The sequence below is a fragment of the Eublepharis macularius genome, chromosome 14, assembly GCF_028583425.1.
Source record: "Eublepharis macularius isolate TG4126 chromosome 14, MPM_Emac_v1.0, whole genome shotgun sequence".
In the NCBI taxonomy this organism is placed as follows: Eukaryota; Metazoa; Chordata; class Lepidosauria; order Squamata; family Eublepharidae; genus Eublepharis; species Eublepharis macularius.
In genome coordinates, this window is record NC_072803.1 from 18103072 (window position 1) to 18117810 (window position 14739).

At 43.2% G+C, this 14739-nt stretch overlaps 1 protein-coding gene across 1 annotated transcript in view; it reads left to right on the forward strand.

Annotated features, from left to right (window-relative positions):
- KIRREL3 (kirre like nephrin family adhesion molecule 3) overlaps window positions 1–14739 on the forward strand; it is a 415785-nt gene that overhangs the window by 331521 nt on the left and 69525 nt on the right. Inside the window, exons 8-10 of the mRNA XM_054998021.1 lie at window positions 207–355; window positions 2465–2592; window positions 11603–11729. Of these exons, the coding sequence (XP_054853996.1) occupies window positions 207–355; window positions 2465–2592; window positions 11603–11729 (404 nt within the window). The remainder of the gene's footprint in view (window positions 1–206; window positions 356–2464; window positions 2593–11602; window positions 11730–14739) is intronic.

Below are 14739 nucleotides of genomic sequence, written 5' to 3' on the forward strand. Positions count from 1 at the left end.
AAATTGCTGGAGGAGGTATTTATGTGCAATTTATTTTTGTGCATCGCCAACAGTGACCTAAATCAGGATTTGCTCCCTAGGGTTCCTGCTTTTTCGCCATGTGCTTTTATATTCTAAAAGTCTCCATACCCTAAAAGAACATTTCAGTTCCTGTACAAATGCCATTTTAACACAACCCCTCTATTCTGTTTTCTTCTGTCCTGCAGGTGGGCCAAAAAGGGACACATTATCAAGGAAGCATCAGGTGACTCTTTCGAGGCCATTGTTGACCACACCTACTTTTTTGAACCAGTCTCCTGTGAGGTGACAAATGCCTTGGGAAGTACCAATATCAGCAGGACCGTAGACGTCTACTGTAAGTACGGCTCAGTGTCTGAAACGTCAGAAGCACTGATTGACGGGGTAAATGTCTCAGATTGGCTAAGTAATGGAAAACAGGGAGGGAATGTTGAAGGCTTCTTAAAATGAAGAGAAGTTGGCATTCCTGTGTGACTGAGTGTCAGGTCTTGCCAGGTACTACCCCCAACACTTCACTGCATCACTCCAGTGTATGAGTTAAAGATGTTTTATTAAGGTAAATACCAGTATCAAGATGCTATGACAAAGGGATTGACTGGAATGCCTAAAGGTGGGAAAGTCAGTTCAGTTATAGGTCAATGTCTCCTCCCCCTCCCAGTAGGAAGAAGAGGCAGGTAGGAGTTTTGATGCGCATCTCCTGGGAAGAAGGGAGGGGGGAGAGGATGAGCTCAGTTCAGTCTCTGTAGTAACTTCAAGGTCACATTCTCAGGCTTCGGCAGGAACTTGTAACCAAAACACCTTGCCTGGAAGATAAGGAGTTAGCAACAGGTCTACACAACTTTGGCTCTACTCTGCACGCACGCAGAAGCACTGAAGGAGTACATACATCCAAAATACATATGATGCATGAAGTATGGCAGATATGCTGAAAGCCTATCTGACACCGAGCCCCATTTCATTCATGCTGGAGATACCAAAGAGAGGAGAAGACTTTCCACAGTTCAGTGTACAGCTGAAAGAAATATATGTGTATGATGTCAAACAGGTTCCTGTTGTAAAGTTATAAACATGATGGCTAGCCTCTAGGTAAGTGTGCCATCATTGTGCTCCAAATGTGCTAGTGCCATACCAGTGTGCACTACATCGTCTATGCAGCCAACCATTCCTTGATATTAAGGGAACAATCCTAAATTGAGCAGATCAGAAGTAAGCTCCATGTTAATCAGTTGGGTTTGCACCCAGGAAAGCATTCTTAAAATTACAGCTTCAATCTACCCAGCAACCGCAATACATGAATAAGGGAGCAAGCAGCAGGATAGCATTTAGCCAGTATGGTGTAGTGGTTAGGGTGTCAGACTAGGATCTAGGAGGTCCAGGTTCAAACCTCCATTCTGCCACACAAGCTTGCTGGGTAACTTTGGGCCAGTCGTTCTTTCTTGGATGAACCTACCTCACAGAGTTGTTGTGAGAATACAGTGAATCAGAGGAGAACTTTGTAAGCCACTTTGGGTCTTACTTCCAATAGTTCCCCTACCTATTATGGCTAATGCTCTTTCAAAGCATCACAGAGACCTGGTATTTGAGAACTACAACCAATGGTGCAAACCTCATAGCTGAAAGATTTGCTCTTTCCCAAAGCTCGTGTCTATTTCTTTTTTACGTTTTATTTTATTGATAAGGTTAAAAGCCCAATAAAAAGGGCAGAGAAAAAAGAAATAAAAAAGAAGTGAAAGAGAGAAAAAGAAAGGAACAAAAATTAAAGAAAGAAAAAAATACATATTTCACCATTTTTCTCTACAACACCTGTTATACCTTTACAAACATGACACTTTTGGTTGTGATACCTCCAAAATGCACCTTTTCGATACTCTCCCCCTTCTATTTATTTTTCCCAAATTTATCTCCTTGGAAATCAAATCCACAAATCATCAGTTCATTTTTTTCTCGTCTCACACAGAAAGCCAATAAGGGGTTTCCAATTAACCATAAAGGTAGACAATGTTTTATCTCTGATCAGAGCTGTAAGGTTAACCATCTCCGCTAACTCCATAATTTTCCTAATCCCGTCATCCATTGAAGGCGATCCTGTACTTTTCCATTTTTGCACATATAAAACCCTAGCTGCCGTTGTTATATATAAAAATAGAAAGCTGTGTTTATTTACCAACTGTTTGTCAGTCCCCCCCCCAAAAGGCTTCTAGTTTAAATTGTATATTGATCTTCAACATTTTCTGTATTATAATATGAATTTGTGACCTCATATCCTTTCGTGTGAGGTTGCCAGTTCTGGTGTATATTGCTTTAAAGATCATAAGATCTTACCTAAGCATGTTGACAACACCCCTCAGTGTTCCAATTGGCTATTAGCCTGTTTCTTCCCTGAAGAATAGTTGAGTCGTGGAGTTCTCCTGTACAGACCCTTATCTGTGATGACTTCTAATTACAGTTGGGCCACGAATGATGTCAGAACCACAGTCTCTCCTTGTCGACCTGGGATCGGACGCTGTATTTAACTGTGCCTGGATTGGAAATCCATCCCTGACCATCGTCTGGATGAAGCGGGGCTCAGGCGTGGTAAGGAGACTGGGTAGCTGTGCTCTAAACTGGGTGCAAATTTGAAGGAAGAGTGATATGTTAGCAAAGCCAGGACTCCCAGACACTCAAGATGGCAGAAGATCCGTCATAATTGCTTTGCATGCATTAACTTTTTATCTGTTGTAGACACTGGACTGGACTTCAGCAATAATATACAGTGACAGGAGACAGCGATCTGAATTGTCCATATTATCCTGAGCTTGTCAGCGCTTGCAAGCTGAGGAGGGTTGGCCATGGTTAGTAGCTGGATGGGAGGCCACCAAAGATGTCTAGAGTTGCTGTTCAGAGGAGGGCGATGGCACCTCTGCTTATCCCTTGCCTAGAAAATCCCATGTGAGGTTGTCATAAAATAGTTGTAACTTGACATAAATTGTTGCTGTTGTTGTTAACAACAGAAGACACTTCTATTGGTGGGATCAAACTTCCCTACTCTTGCTGCAGCCCACTGCTTTCTCCGAATTACTGCTCCTAGGGGACAGGGGACCCTTAAGAACAGCATCAGGAAGAACTTCCTAACAGTTGGAGCAGCCCCTCAGTGGAACAGGCTTCCACGGGAGGTGGTGGGCTCTCCTTCTTTGGAGGTTTTTAAGCAGAGGCTAGATGGCCAGGAAGGATTACATCAGTGCTTAGTTCTTGTGGCCCCTTCTTACATGCCAGGCCAATTGCCACTGGGATCAGGAAACAGTGCCAGGCCAGTTGGCTAGGGATCCTGACGGTCTTTTGCCATCTTCTGGGCATGGAGCAGGGGTCACTGGTGGTGTGAGAGGGAGGAGGTGAATTTCTTGCATTGTGAAGGGGATTGGACTAGATGACACTAGAAGTCCCTACTAACCCTATGATTCTATGAAGGGCAAATCAGGTATCTCTAGTAGGAGGGGAGAATTCACAATGATCTTACCCTCTTCCTTTTTGTGTGTGTGCCATCAAGTTGCAGCCAACATATAGTTAACCCAGAGTGTTTTCAAGGCAAGAGTCAAACAGAGGTGATTTGCCACTGCCTGCTCCTATATAGCAACCCTGGCCTTCCTTGGTGGTCTCCCATCCAAATACTGTGACCAGGACCAAACCAGCTTAGCTTCCAAGATCTGACAAGACTGGGTGGGCTACCTGGACCGTCCAAATCAGGGCAACCCCTTCCAGTAGTGGAAATTAACGTTGAGAGCCAGCCAAGTTCCATTCCTGACACCTCCAGTTTCTTTATCTCATGGAGATGCCACTGGTAATAACCTTTCTCTGTCTGAGACCCTAGAGTCAGTCAGAGCTACTGAGCTGGATGGACCGGTGGTGAAAAGCAGCTTCATATATTCAACAGCAACCCGATATGGTTGGGAAAGTACTTAGAACGAGAAGGGAAATTTGAGGTCAAGGAGTCAGATTTCTGTAACTGGACAATAATAAAAAAAGATGGGTTTTCCATGACATTCTCAGCACTTTTCCACATCTTTGTGCTCAAAGGTGATCTTTGCAAGGGAGCCCTAATACAAGACAAATTGATTTCCATTATGAGCAGCATCTAGGGCTAACGAAAGGCCACCGCTTCACTTAACCTCTTTGTGGCAAGAGAAACTTCATAAACGTACGCTGGGCTCTGTTTGCAAGCACTCAGAGAGCCGCAGCTAATGCTTAAGGGCAAAGAAGTTGAAGGTCTTTCTTATCTGTTGTCAAAAATGAACCTAATAACTGGAGTTGTTGTTGTGGCATAGTGACAAAGAGAGTTGAGTTGTGATCTGGAAGGCCCTGGTTCACATCTCCCCTTGGCCACATACACGGTAGTCTTAGAAAAGCTTCTCACCTTCTCAGCTGCAACCCAATATTTACAATAATACCAACCAACCTTCCAAGGCTATTGTAAAGATTACAAGAAGAAAATGTGTGTGAAGTGTGTAAAGTTTTATTTTGATTAACTATGGGTGTAAGAAGGTTGCCTTATCTCTGTCCGATATAATTCTATGAAGCTGAGATGTTCTAAATCGAGCAATTTTTGCATTGCAGAATACAGAAGCCCTATAGATGAGATGACTGCTGATGCTATGGCATTTCTAAAAAGCATTCCAAGAAGGTTAATGCTGTAGCTGTGTGACAGACATAACTTCCCCCTGGATTCAGTTTTATACACCTGGCTCATTTCCATGGCTTACTGACTGCAGCATACTTCGAGAAGGCGTCTGTGTTTATCAGAGCAGAGAGAGCTTTCCTATCCCCTGAAATGCAACACTTTCCGATAGAGTAGGTGTATATGTGCCACTGCCTGTTAACAGCAGGCACAACATTAAATTGAGCACAACTCCATGATGCAGTGTAATACCAAGGAAAGCATATACAAGACTGACTGTTTCAGTGGACTGAAGACTCTAAAACCCATGATTCATGCAACAACAAGGGTATGCAAATCGAGCAAAATTGAATCAAAAACATTGAGTCGGGAATGACCAGTATGAGTACTCACAAAAACCAATACAAATTATTACTAAGAAGGTGTAGAAAAGAGCTAGAGACCAGTAGCACCTATAAGACTAACAACATTTGTAATAGGGTGTGAGCTTTCGTGAGTCAGAGCTCACTTCTTCAGATACCAGGTATCTTCCTGCAATAATACCAGGTATCTGAAAAAGTGAGCTGTGACTCACGAAAGCTGCCACAAGTTTTGTTAGTCTTATAGGCGCTACTGGACTCTTGCTCTTTTCTGCTGCTACAGACAAACACCCATCTTGTACTAAGAAGTTGTCACTGGAGACTTATAAGGTTGAACTAAAATTTGCCCATCTTATGAGGACTAAATCCCTTCTTCGCAGCACCTGACCAACATTCAAATATATACTTTAGTCAGGCAAATCCATTTTTTCTATCCTTGGGTGTGTAAGACATCTCCCCACACACACATGTATATCGTCGAATGCAAAATTAATGACAGTGTTTTATTTTTTTGTTTTTTTTAATTTTTATTAGGTGAGCATAATTTACAAATAACATTTATCTATTAAAACCTTAATATCTATATTCCCCCACCCTTTCCCTCCCCCCTTTTTCTAAGACTTCCAACAGCTTTCCAACCCGATAACAAGATCTATTACTTAATATATTCTTTCTACATATCATTATAACATTTTACTTTACTATACTAAATAATATCCATCAATTTCAAATCTAGTTCTAATCTTAAACTAACAATAGTTAAAACTTCCCTTTATCAGATAAAGATTCATATCTCCTAATCTCCAAATTTAATAACTTTCCAGTTGCCACAGTTTTCCCTTTACGTCCCACTTCTTCTCTAAATATTGTCTTAACCTCCCCCATTCGTTAAAAAATTCTTCTAAATTCTGATCTCTCAGCCGCCTTGTCATTTTATCCATTTCTGCCATGTACAGCAATTTTTGTATCCAGTCTTCAATAGATGGTATTTCTTGCACCTTCCATTTCTGCGCATATAATATTCTTGCCGCTGTTGTCATATAAAATAATAATGTTCTGTATTGCATAGAAACATCTTCCATATTTAAGTTCAGTAGCAATAGTTCTGGGTTCTTTGTTAACGATATCTGCAAAATTTCATTCATCACTTCTAAAATATCTCCCCAGTACTGCTTAGCCACCTCACAAGTCCACCACATATGATACAATGATCCTTCATGATTTTTATACTTCCAGCATTTATTTGACATCTTAGCATTTCCATACGCTATTTTTTTAGGCATCAGATACCACCTATATATCATTTTGTAAACATTCTCCCAAAATTAATGACAGTGTTAAAGCAGAGAGGTTTTGTCAAGAAAAATAATAACTCAAACATTACAAACTATTATCCTGTTTCCAGTGCAGAGCACTGGAGAGAGGGGACACTGGAGCCTTCATCCAGACATGATTTCTTTTCCTGGGTTCTGTTTCTCCAGTCTCCTCTCCCTTCCCTCCTCTCCTCTACCTTTGGAGAGAACGAGTCATTCTGCATGCCAAACAGATACGCTACCTAGTGAGCCATAACTGTCCTGTTCAGGAAAAGGGATGATGTCTTTGAGATTAACTAACAAGGGCTGATTCCGCACACGTTGGATAATGCACTTTCAATGCACTTTATCAATCGTTTGAGGTAGATTTTTTGTTCTGCACCCAAAAAAATCCGTTCCAAATGATCTATAAAGAGGATTGGAAGTGCATTATTCAATGTGTGCGGAATCACTCAAGGACGTGTCTCCCAACCATACATGGGTCATCCAAATGATGCCCTGACATTGGTTCCACTATGCAAGAACCCAGCTCTCCACCAAGTTCAGCACCATGGACAGGTGCCAACATTCTCCAACAAGACAGCTAGGTCTGCTATGGCTTCCTGTTTCTCATCATCCCGGGTTGTCATTAAACATCTTTGTTTTAAACTGTTATTCCTTTAGCGTTACATTCACTTAGCTTCTACGACTGTTAGCAAGAAACTGTGTTAAATGAAAAGGGAAATTCCCCCTCTTTTTTGCATTCTGGGAGTACAGCAAAGAGCCACCATTATCTGCGGCTTTCATCGCCTTTGCTTCTTTCATGAGCTGAATCATCTGTTTCTGCCTTTCCTTCTAGACCTTGGGCAGATCAAGGAAGGAGGACTTTTTAGGAGTTAGGAGGAGTTACAAATGGCTTGTCGCAGAAAGGCAACCGAGCAGTCTTTCTTGCCTTTAGCTCCCTCTAGCTGACAAATATCTGGGCTGTGCATCTCCAAGGCCCACATCACTCTAGACAAGATTACAGGCTCCTGGGAAATGATAGAGAAAATTAGTGTTGATTCATTTCTGCCATGGAACCCACCTACCCCCGGAGGCCGTGCTTCTTCAAGAGCACCAGCTAGCTTTTAGCTCAGATGATGAAGTACTGTATCTGTGCTTCAAACCTTTCTCTATTCTGCAAGGATAGCCTGGTTCCCTGTTTCTTATCCCGAGCCAATTTCCTTGTGGTGAGCCATCTAGCGAACTACTTGCAAAAAAAGTCTCAAGCTCAAAGCAATTCCTAAAAATGTAGCCACCAAGGCTTAGCAAGTGGCATAGATAGGTTTGTTGGTTTTTTCAATCCTATCCTGCCTCTCTTCTGTGGAATTCGAGGTCTCAAGGCATACTTGGCGTTCCCTAGAGGTTTCCCATCTAGACTCTGCTTAGCTTCTGCAAAGTTTATATATCACACATCCTACAACCATATCCTAGGATATGGCTAGCAGCAATTTCTATGACTGTGACAGCATGTGAAAAGGGCTAGGAATGTCCATCTTATTTCTTTTCTTTTGATTTTTTAAAATGCTTATGCTTTCCTGACATATGCACTACTCATGATAGCTTACAGGAAATCACTAACCACAAAAATGCAATATCTATAAAATGGACCTAAAGCCACAGAAAAAAATTGTATCCATAAGCAAAAGACTAAAAAAAAAATTCAGAGCAATTCAGACAGCTGTTGATCATTAAAGAACAGAAACCAGAATTAAGTCAGACAATGCCAAAGTAAACAATAAAGTCACAATGAAAACGAAGCAAAATGAAATAATGCAGTCAGAACCAAAGTCCTGGTTTCACATGTTGCTCTCATCCATGCAAATGCATATCCAAGGAAGGTGAGGACACCTCATGCCTGTTCTTAAAGGATATTACCAGATCTAGCCATATAGCTATGCAAACTGTCTGAAAGCCTGTCTAATGGAAGAGGGCAAATACTTGCTTCTCTGTATTACCAAAGGACAAGACTAGATCTAATAGGTTTAAGTTAGAGGAAGGTAGATTTTGCTTGAATGTTAGGAGAGGCATCATGACAGTAATAGTATATCAATATTCATCCATCTATTTGGAACTTTCCCTTACTGGAAATCTGAACAGCTATCTTTCAGAAATATTTTAGCTTTGGATTTCCTGCACTGAATCGGGGGCCCTTTATCTCTGGAACTCCCTGAGTCTGTGACCTATAGCAAAACACAGGCTTTTCTTTTATGTATGACCAGGGCTTTTTTTCTGGGAAAAGAGGTGGTGGAACTCAGTGGGTTGCCCTCGGAGAAAATGGTCACATGGCTGGTGGCCTCGCCTCCTGATCTCCAGACAGAGGGGAGTTTAGATTGCCCTCCGTGCCGCTCCAGCAGTGCGGAGGGCAATCTAAACTCCCCTCTGTCTGGAGATCAGGGGGCGGGGCCACCAGCCATGTGACCATTTTCAAGAGGTTCCAGAACTCCATTCCACCACATTCCTGCTGAAAAAAAGCCCTGCATACGACAAAGGAAGATCAGTCTTGCTTGCTTCTAATCTTCACTGTAGGTCACATGAAACCATACAGATTCCACAGTTTGGCAGCAGTGGTGGGGGAGGGGGATTTAAAAGGAGCCCTTCCTTCCTCTTGAGCTAATGGGAAAGCTGGTGAGATCCAACTGGTAATTTTTCAGCATCTTGGTTTGTCTATGAGAATAGAGATACTGTCATCCTCTTCCCCCCAATCAGATACAGTTTGAAACTCCAAGATTACAATAATCATTAGCTGTGATGCAAGCAGGGCCTTGCTTGCCCACTTCACACATGGCAATGTCCATGTGAATGCATCGCAGATAATGGTAGGGGCTGTTCACATGGGACAGCTATCCCACGTGAGTCCCGGCCACGTGGTGGTTTTTAAACAAGGCCCTTTGGGGTTCAACCGTTCCTCAAACACAGTGGTTTCAGCAGGAGCTGCCTTTGCAATAAGTCTAAGGACTTCTCGGGGCATTAAGTGTTTTGCTAAGCATCAGTGTAAATTCCCAGAATGAGCAGAGGAATTGGCCGCAAGATCAAACCAGCGGCAGTGCCAATAACTAACGTGCTGGATTGTGTTTACATAGCAAACACATGCCGGAAAGGCAAAAGGAAGCAGGCCCATAGAGATACCCTCCAAATGTCTGCAAGAGATGGATGACAGATGCCTCTGCTTTGCCCTGTGCAGAGGAAGGTGAAGGGACAAGCTCACCCCGTATGCAAATTCAAGCACTGGAAGTTAATGCCTGTCGACTTTTGCTGCAGATAGGCCTTGACAGCCCTGGTGGTGTAGATGGAAAATTACCCATTGAGCTTCAACCGCTTCTGCAGGCAATTAGAAGGACTTGACTTTAAAAGGCCATATTTGTTTTAGACTCATCATATTTCCAAATACCACAGGAGCCTGGATTTTGCTGACTGGCCTGCCTTGAAGTTTCCTTGCTTCAGCACTTAGGAAGTTTTAATAATGCCATTGATTGCATTGCCGTGGGCATGCGGGCATCGCGGCTGGTATTGTGGATATCGGCAAAATCAAAGAGGCAGGGAGCCAGACCAACCAGCCAAAGCCAAAATGGCCCTACATCACCCTCCCTCGAATCTGTGCAACTGAAAGTTGTTTTTTCCAGTTATCTTGTCAGTGGTAGAGCAAGATTCGGGTCCAGGAGCACCTTAGAGACAAACTAGATTTCCAGGGTGTGAGCTTTCGAGAGTCAAAGCTCCCTATGTCTGATGAAGGGAGCTTTGACTCTCTAATTGGTCTCTAATGTGCTCCTGGACTCAAATCTTGCTCTTCTACTACAGACCAACATGACTACCCATCTGAAAATAACTTGTCAGTGATTTATTTATTTATTTTCAATTTATATTCTGCCCTCCCCACATTTCCAGCAGGCTCAGGGCGGATGTCATTGATGTTGTCAGATAATCACATTTGTGTACGAAGTTACAGAGAAAATGGTGAATGGATGGATCTGGCAGCCCTGGCCACCAGTTTGCCAGCTCAAAGTAGTAGAAGTACAGGTTGGCAGAGAAGTGGTAGAAGGAGAGTTTTAACTCTTCCCCTACCCACTGCCTTTCCTATCAAGGGCTGATTCTGCACACGTTGGATAATGCACTTTCAATGCACTTTATCAATTGTTTGAGGTGGATTTTTTGTTCCGCACACGAAAAAATCCATTCCAAATGATCTATAAAGAGGATTGGAAGTGCATTATCCAACGTGTGCAGAATCATTCCAAGTCTAACTCTTGGATTTCCAGGTCCATGTTGGCCGCAAGGTATAGTGGTTGAACTTTGGGGGCTTGAACCTGGGTTTCGCTGATCAGTCAGCCAGGAAGTTCTGTGAGTAGCCATTTGCCAATGACCATTTCACTGCCCTGATCTCCTTGCAGAAAGAGCAAAATAAAAATGTGATTGACAGTCACCACTTATTCATAGAGTGTTTTTTTAATTCCACTTTCTTATTACAGCAAATCCTCTTACAAAACCAAGAATAGCAGAATAAAATATCAGTCGTAACCAAAAAACATTCAAATGTTGGTCAAACAATAAGCAATCACACAGCAAGAACTTTGCCTGGCATTTAGAGATAATGGTGAATTTGTCAGTAGCGCTATGGAAAATGCACAGGACCACGCCAAAGAAGTGCACGTGCTTAGCAATTGGAGGACAACTCTGAAACGGAGTATTCTGAAAAACAAAAGTGGTGCACAGGTTCATAGTCCGGGTTTGAACTTTCTCCCTGTATTAAGTGGCATGTCTTTCTCTTTTGGTACATGCAGTCACAGTGGGGGGTAGGCATCGGGAATACTGTGAATTGGGAGCTCCAATAAGCCAAGAGCCCTGCCACGTTGCAGGAAAAACATATATGCAAGCTTACACATTATTGGCAACTGGAGAGAGAGATGGAAGTAGAAGGGGAAGAGAAACCCAGCCGAGGAAGAGCCTATTTAATTAAGAGCAAGAACGTAGCCTTGCCGAAGACAATCCACAGCCAGATAGTTAAACAGAAAACCAAGACTTCTTGTTGTTCTCAAGTTTACCCCAGTTGCCTCATGGGAACTGGTTTGGTCTATTTTCAAAGTTGGTTTCTGTGATACAGAATCCATTGACTCCATGTGACTTGATGCTCAATGAGTCCTCTTGTTACTCTACCTGTTTCAGTAACTTTGTCCCACGCTGGGCGCTGATAGATAAGCCTCATAAATCTGGGAATCTGTGAAATCTGAACTACTTTTCCTCTTTTTTAGGTCCTGAGCAACGAGAACACGTTAACCCTAAAAAACGTCCGGCAAGAAGATGCTGGGAAATATGTGTGCCGAGCTGTGGTGCCCCGTGTGGGTGCCGGGGAGCGGGAAGTAACCTTGACTGTCAATGGTATTTAACTTCAGCTTTCTCTACTGAGATGCCACTTTATTATCCTTTTGAAAAAAAGAGCTGAGATTTCTTTTTTAGCAAAACTTCAGAGTACATGCATCGTTTCATATAACCACAGTTCCTGGGCTACTCAAGCCTGATGTCATGAGGTGTGAGTGGTTTAAATGTATGGTCTGGATATGATGCTTGTTGCACATTCTCTGATGTAAAATTGAGACCAGGACCCAGAATTCTCTCATTCCTCCATCTATATTCTATAGTACTGTATGAAAGGAGAACAAGGCTCCATCCGGGAATGTCGGAACAGAATATGAATTTTCATGCAACCTACCCCCTGTATGCAATCCTCAAGGCTTGCTCAAAATTCATTTGTGTTGATGAACAGTAAAAGGGGGTGGGGGGAAGCAATGCCGGCATCAGTACAATTTAATTTTAAATGCAGATTATGCTAAAAAGAGAAGCCAAGGGCAACCCAGCAGGGCCACTGAAGATCCGCCACTCCCTAGCCTTCCCGCCCAGCGCATCGTCTCCCGCACTTTCCCCTCCCTGTTGGCTGCTGCAGTTTAATTACAATTCAGATCGCTTGCAGAAAACAAAGCAAGACATACGATGAAAACAAAGAACCTGGTCCCCTCGCCTCCAGCACAATAACCCCTTTCTGAATTTTGGAGTAAAGGAATACATGACTGTGTTTAGAGTAAGAGGAATACAAGCACTGTGTTTAAGAGTTAGAGCAGGAAAGATGTGGGGGCATTCCCTTGCATCCCCAGGAAGGCAAGCCAACTTTACACTTTTTCAGAAGTTACCTTTGCGGGGGCCGGCTGTGCATACTGCCTGCGATCCTCCTGAAACACCCGGTCACCATTTCATCTAAAGGGGCTCCATACATATTGTCTGTTTCATGTGAGCTAATGCAGAAGATATGCGTGGTGCCGGTTTCAGGTAAGATGGCGACTGTGCATATATGGAGGAGCCTGGGGTAGCCTGCAGTCTCGGCACACGTGGCTGGATACCCCCAAAGTAACACCTGCAAAGGTCTCCTGGTATGATGGAAACTGACACAACAAAAAAAAAGGTGGAAGCCCTTTAGGAGAATGACCCTGTTGGGTTCTTGAGTTTGGGGGGCTTCCAGGAACAGGATGTCACTGAGTTGACAAGCAGACTAGGGCGCAGGGAGAGTCAGATCCATTTCCTCCAGCCTGGTCTATCTATTAATAATATATACTTCACAACAAGCACCTGCTATTAAATAATTCAGTCAGTCTTCACTGCCGCTCATGTGCAAGGTGCTGTACAAAACTGAGCAGTGGAATGATCCTCACTGTTCTTTCTCAGTCTCCAGATTTGACCTTGCCAAAGAATAGTTTCTACTTGTGTCCCAGGGCCCTTGGAGGAGGAGGTACGCAACTGTCCAGAGATCATTTCCAACCCTTTGATCAGTTAGCACAGAATTCCATTACCTGCAGACAGACACAGAATGTCAGCACTGCAGACTGGTTGGAGACAGGATCCGTGTAAAGATACCTTACAGTTACCTGTCTACTTAGTGGAGGATCAATAGAGACTTTCCCCAGTCTGACATCCCAGACTTCTTCTTTGCACTCCACACTGTTTTGCAGGCCACACCATTGGGGTGTACTGCTGTGCTACATATGTAGCCCACCCAGTAGCGTAAATAGCACCCTCCACGGCTGTTTCAGGTTAGGAAAAATAGTATAGCAACCAACCATCTAGGACTAATAACTACCAGTTCTCAGCAGAGAAATAGCCCGCAGTGCAGGAATGTCATCTTGGAAGGAAGCCATAGTAATTTATTCTCAAGATCTCAAGATTGACCCCAGAAGCACCTATGTGACCTGTGTAGGGCCAGTTTTGTGGATTGTGCTGCATCTCCTGCCTTTATTTATTTAACTTCATTTAATTTATACTGTTTTTCTCCCCAATGGCAACTAAAAAAGGCTTACGTCATTATCCTCCCCTTCACTTTGTCCTCAGAACACTCCTGCGAGGTAGGTTAGGTTGAGAGTGTGTGACTGGCCCAAGGTCACCCAGCAAGCTTCCATGACAGAATGAGGATTTGAACCTGGGTCTCCCAGATCCTAGTCTGTCCTTCTAACCATTACACCACACTGAATCTCAGTGCTTAGGAGTTTGGGAAGCAGAATGTTGTTATCTAAGAACCACCTTGCTTAAAAGGGGGATGCTGGACTCTGCACTTTCAGATAAAAAAGATGTGCCATGGACAGCATCAGCAAGGTGTTGCCGTTCACTCTAATATGAACAAAATCCACAACAAAAGACTAATGGAGTCCCTTGTGCAACCTACAGCCATAGCCCAGGACCTCTGTAATGCCTTCTTGTTGGTCAGGTCAAGAACTACCGGCCTCTTGATGGAGACAAAGATGGCCTTTGGCTTCTTATTAGGGCCATGGTCTCTCTCGGACTTTTGTAGATAACTTTTTTTTTCTGAAGCACAATGGCGATAGTTGGGTTCTTGTTTCTTTTCTTCTGGGGCAGTTCTCAGCCTCTAGAAACTAACAAAGTTTGCTTTGCGGTGCAATCACAGTTCCTTTTGTTAACCCCGTTGTCTGGCATTTGGGATAAGAACAGGAAGAGAAGGATTCCAGATAGAGGGTCTGCTTGACGAGATTACCTGCTGCAAATTGGTTTGTGCTGTATTTCTCGTTCCAGCCAATCGGTCATTTATCCTTATTATTACATTGGAGAGGGCCTAGTGTGTGATAAGATCACATCTGCACGTCCTGTCTGAGGGCAAGCACCTAGCTTTCCTTATCTGGGCTGGCTGAAGCCGGAATAAAAAAAAGGTTCTATAAGATGCTAAGATATATTTTATTTCCACCCAGGCAGGTGTTTCTCCTTCCCCACACTGCTACCAGATTTTCAGTGCAATCCTAAACAAAGCTACTTCAGACTAAGCCCATTGATTTCAATGGGCTAAGACTGGTGTGACTCTCCTTAGGATTGCTCTGTTTGTGCTGTAAGGAAAATG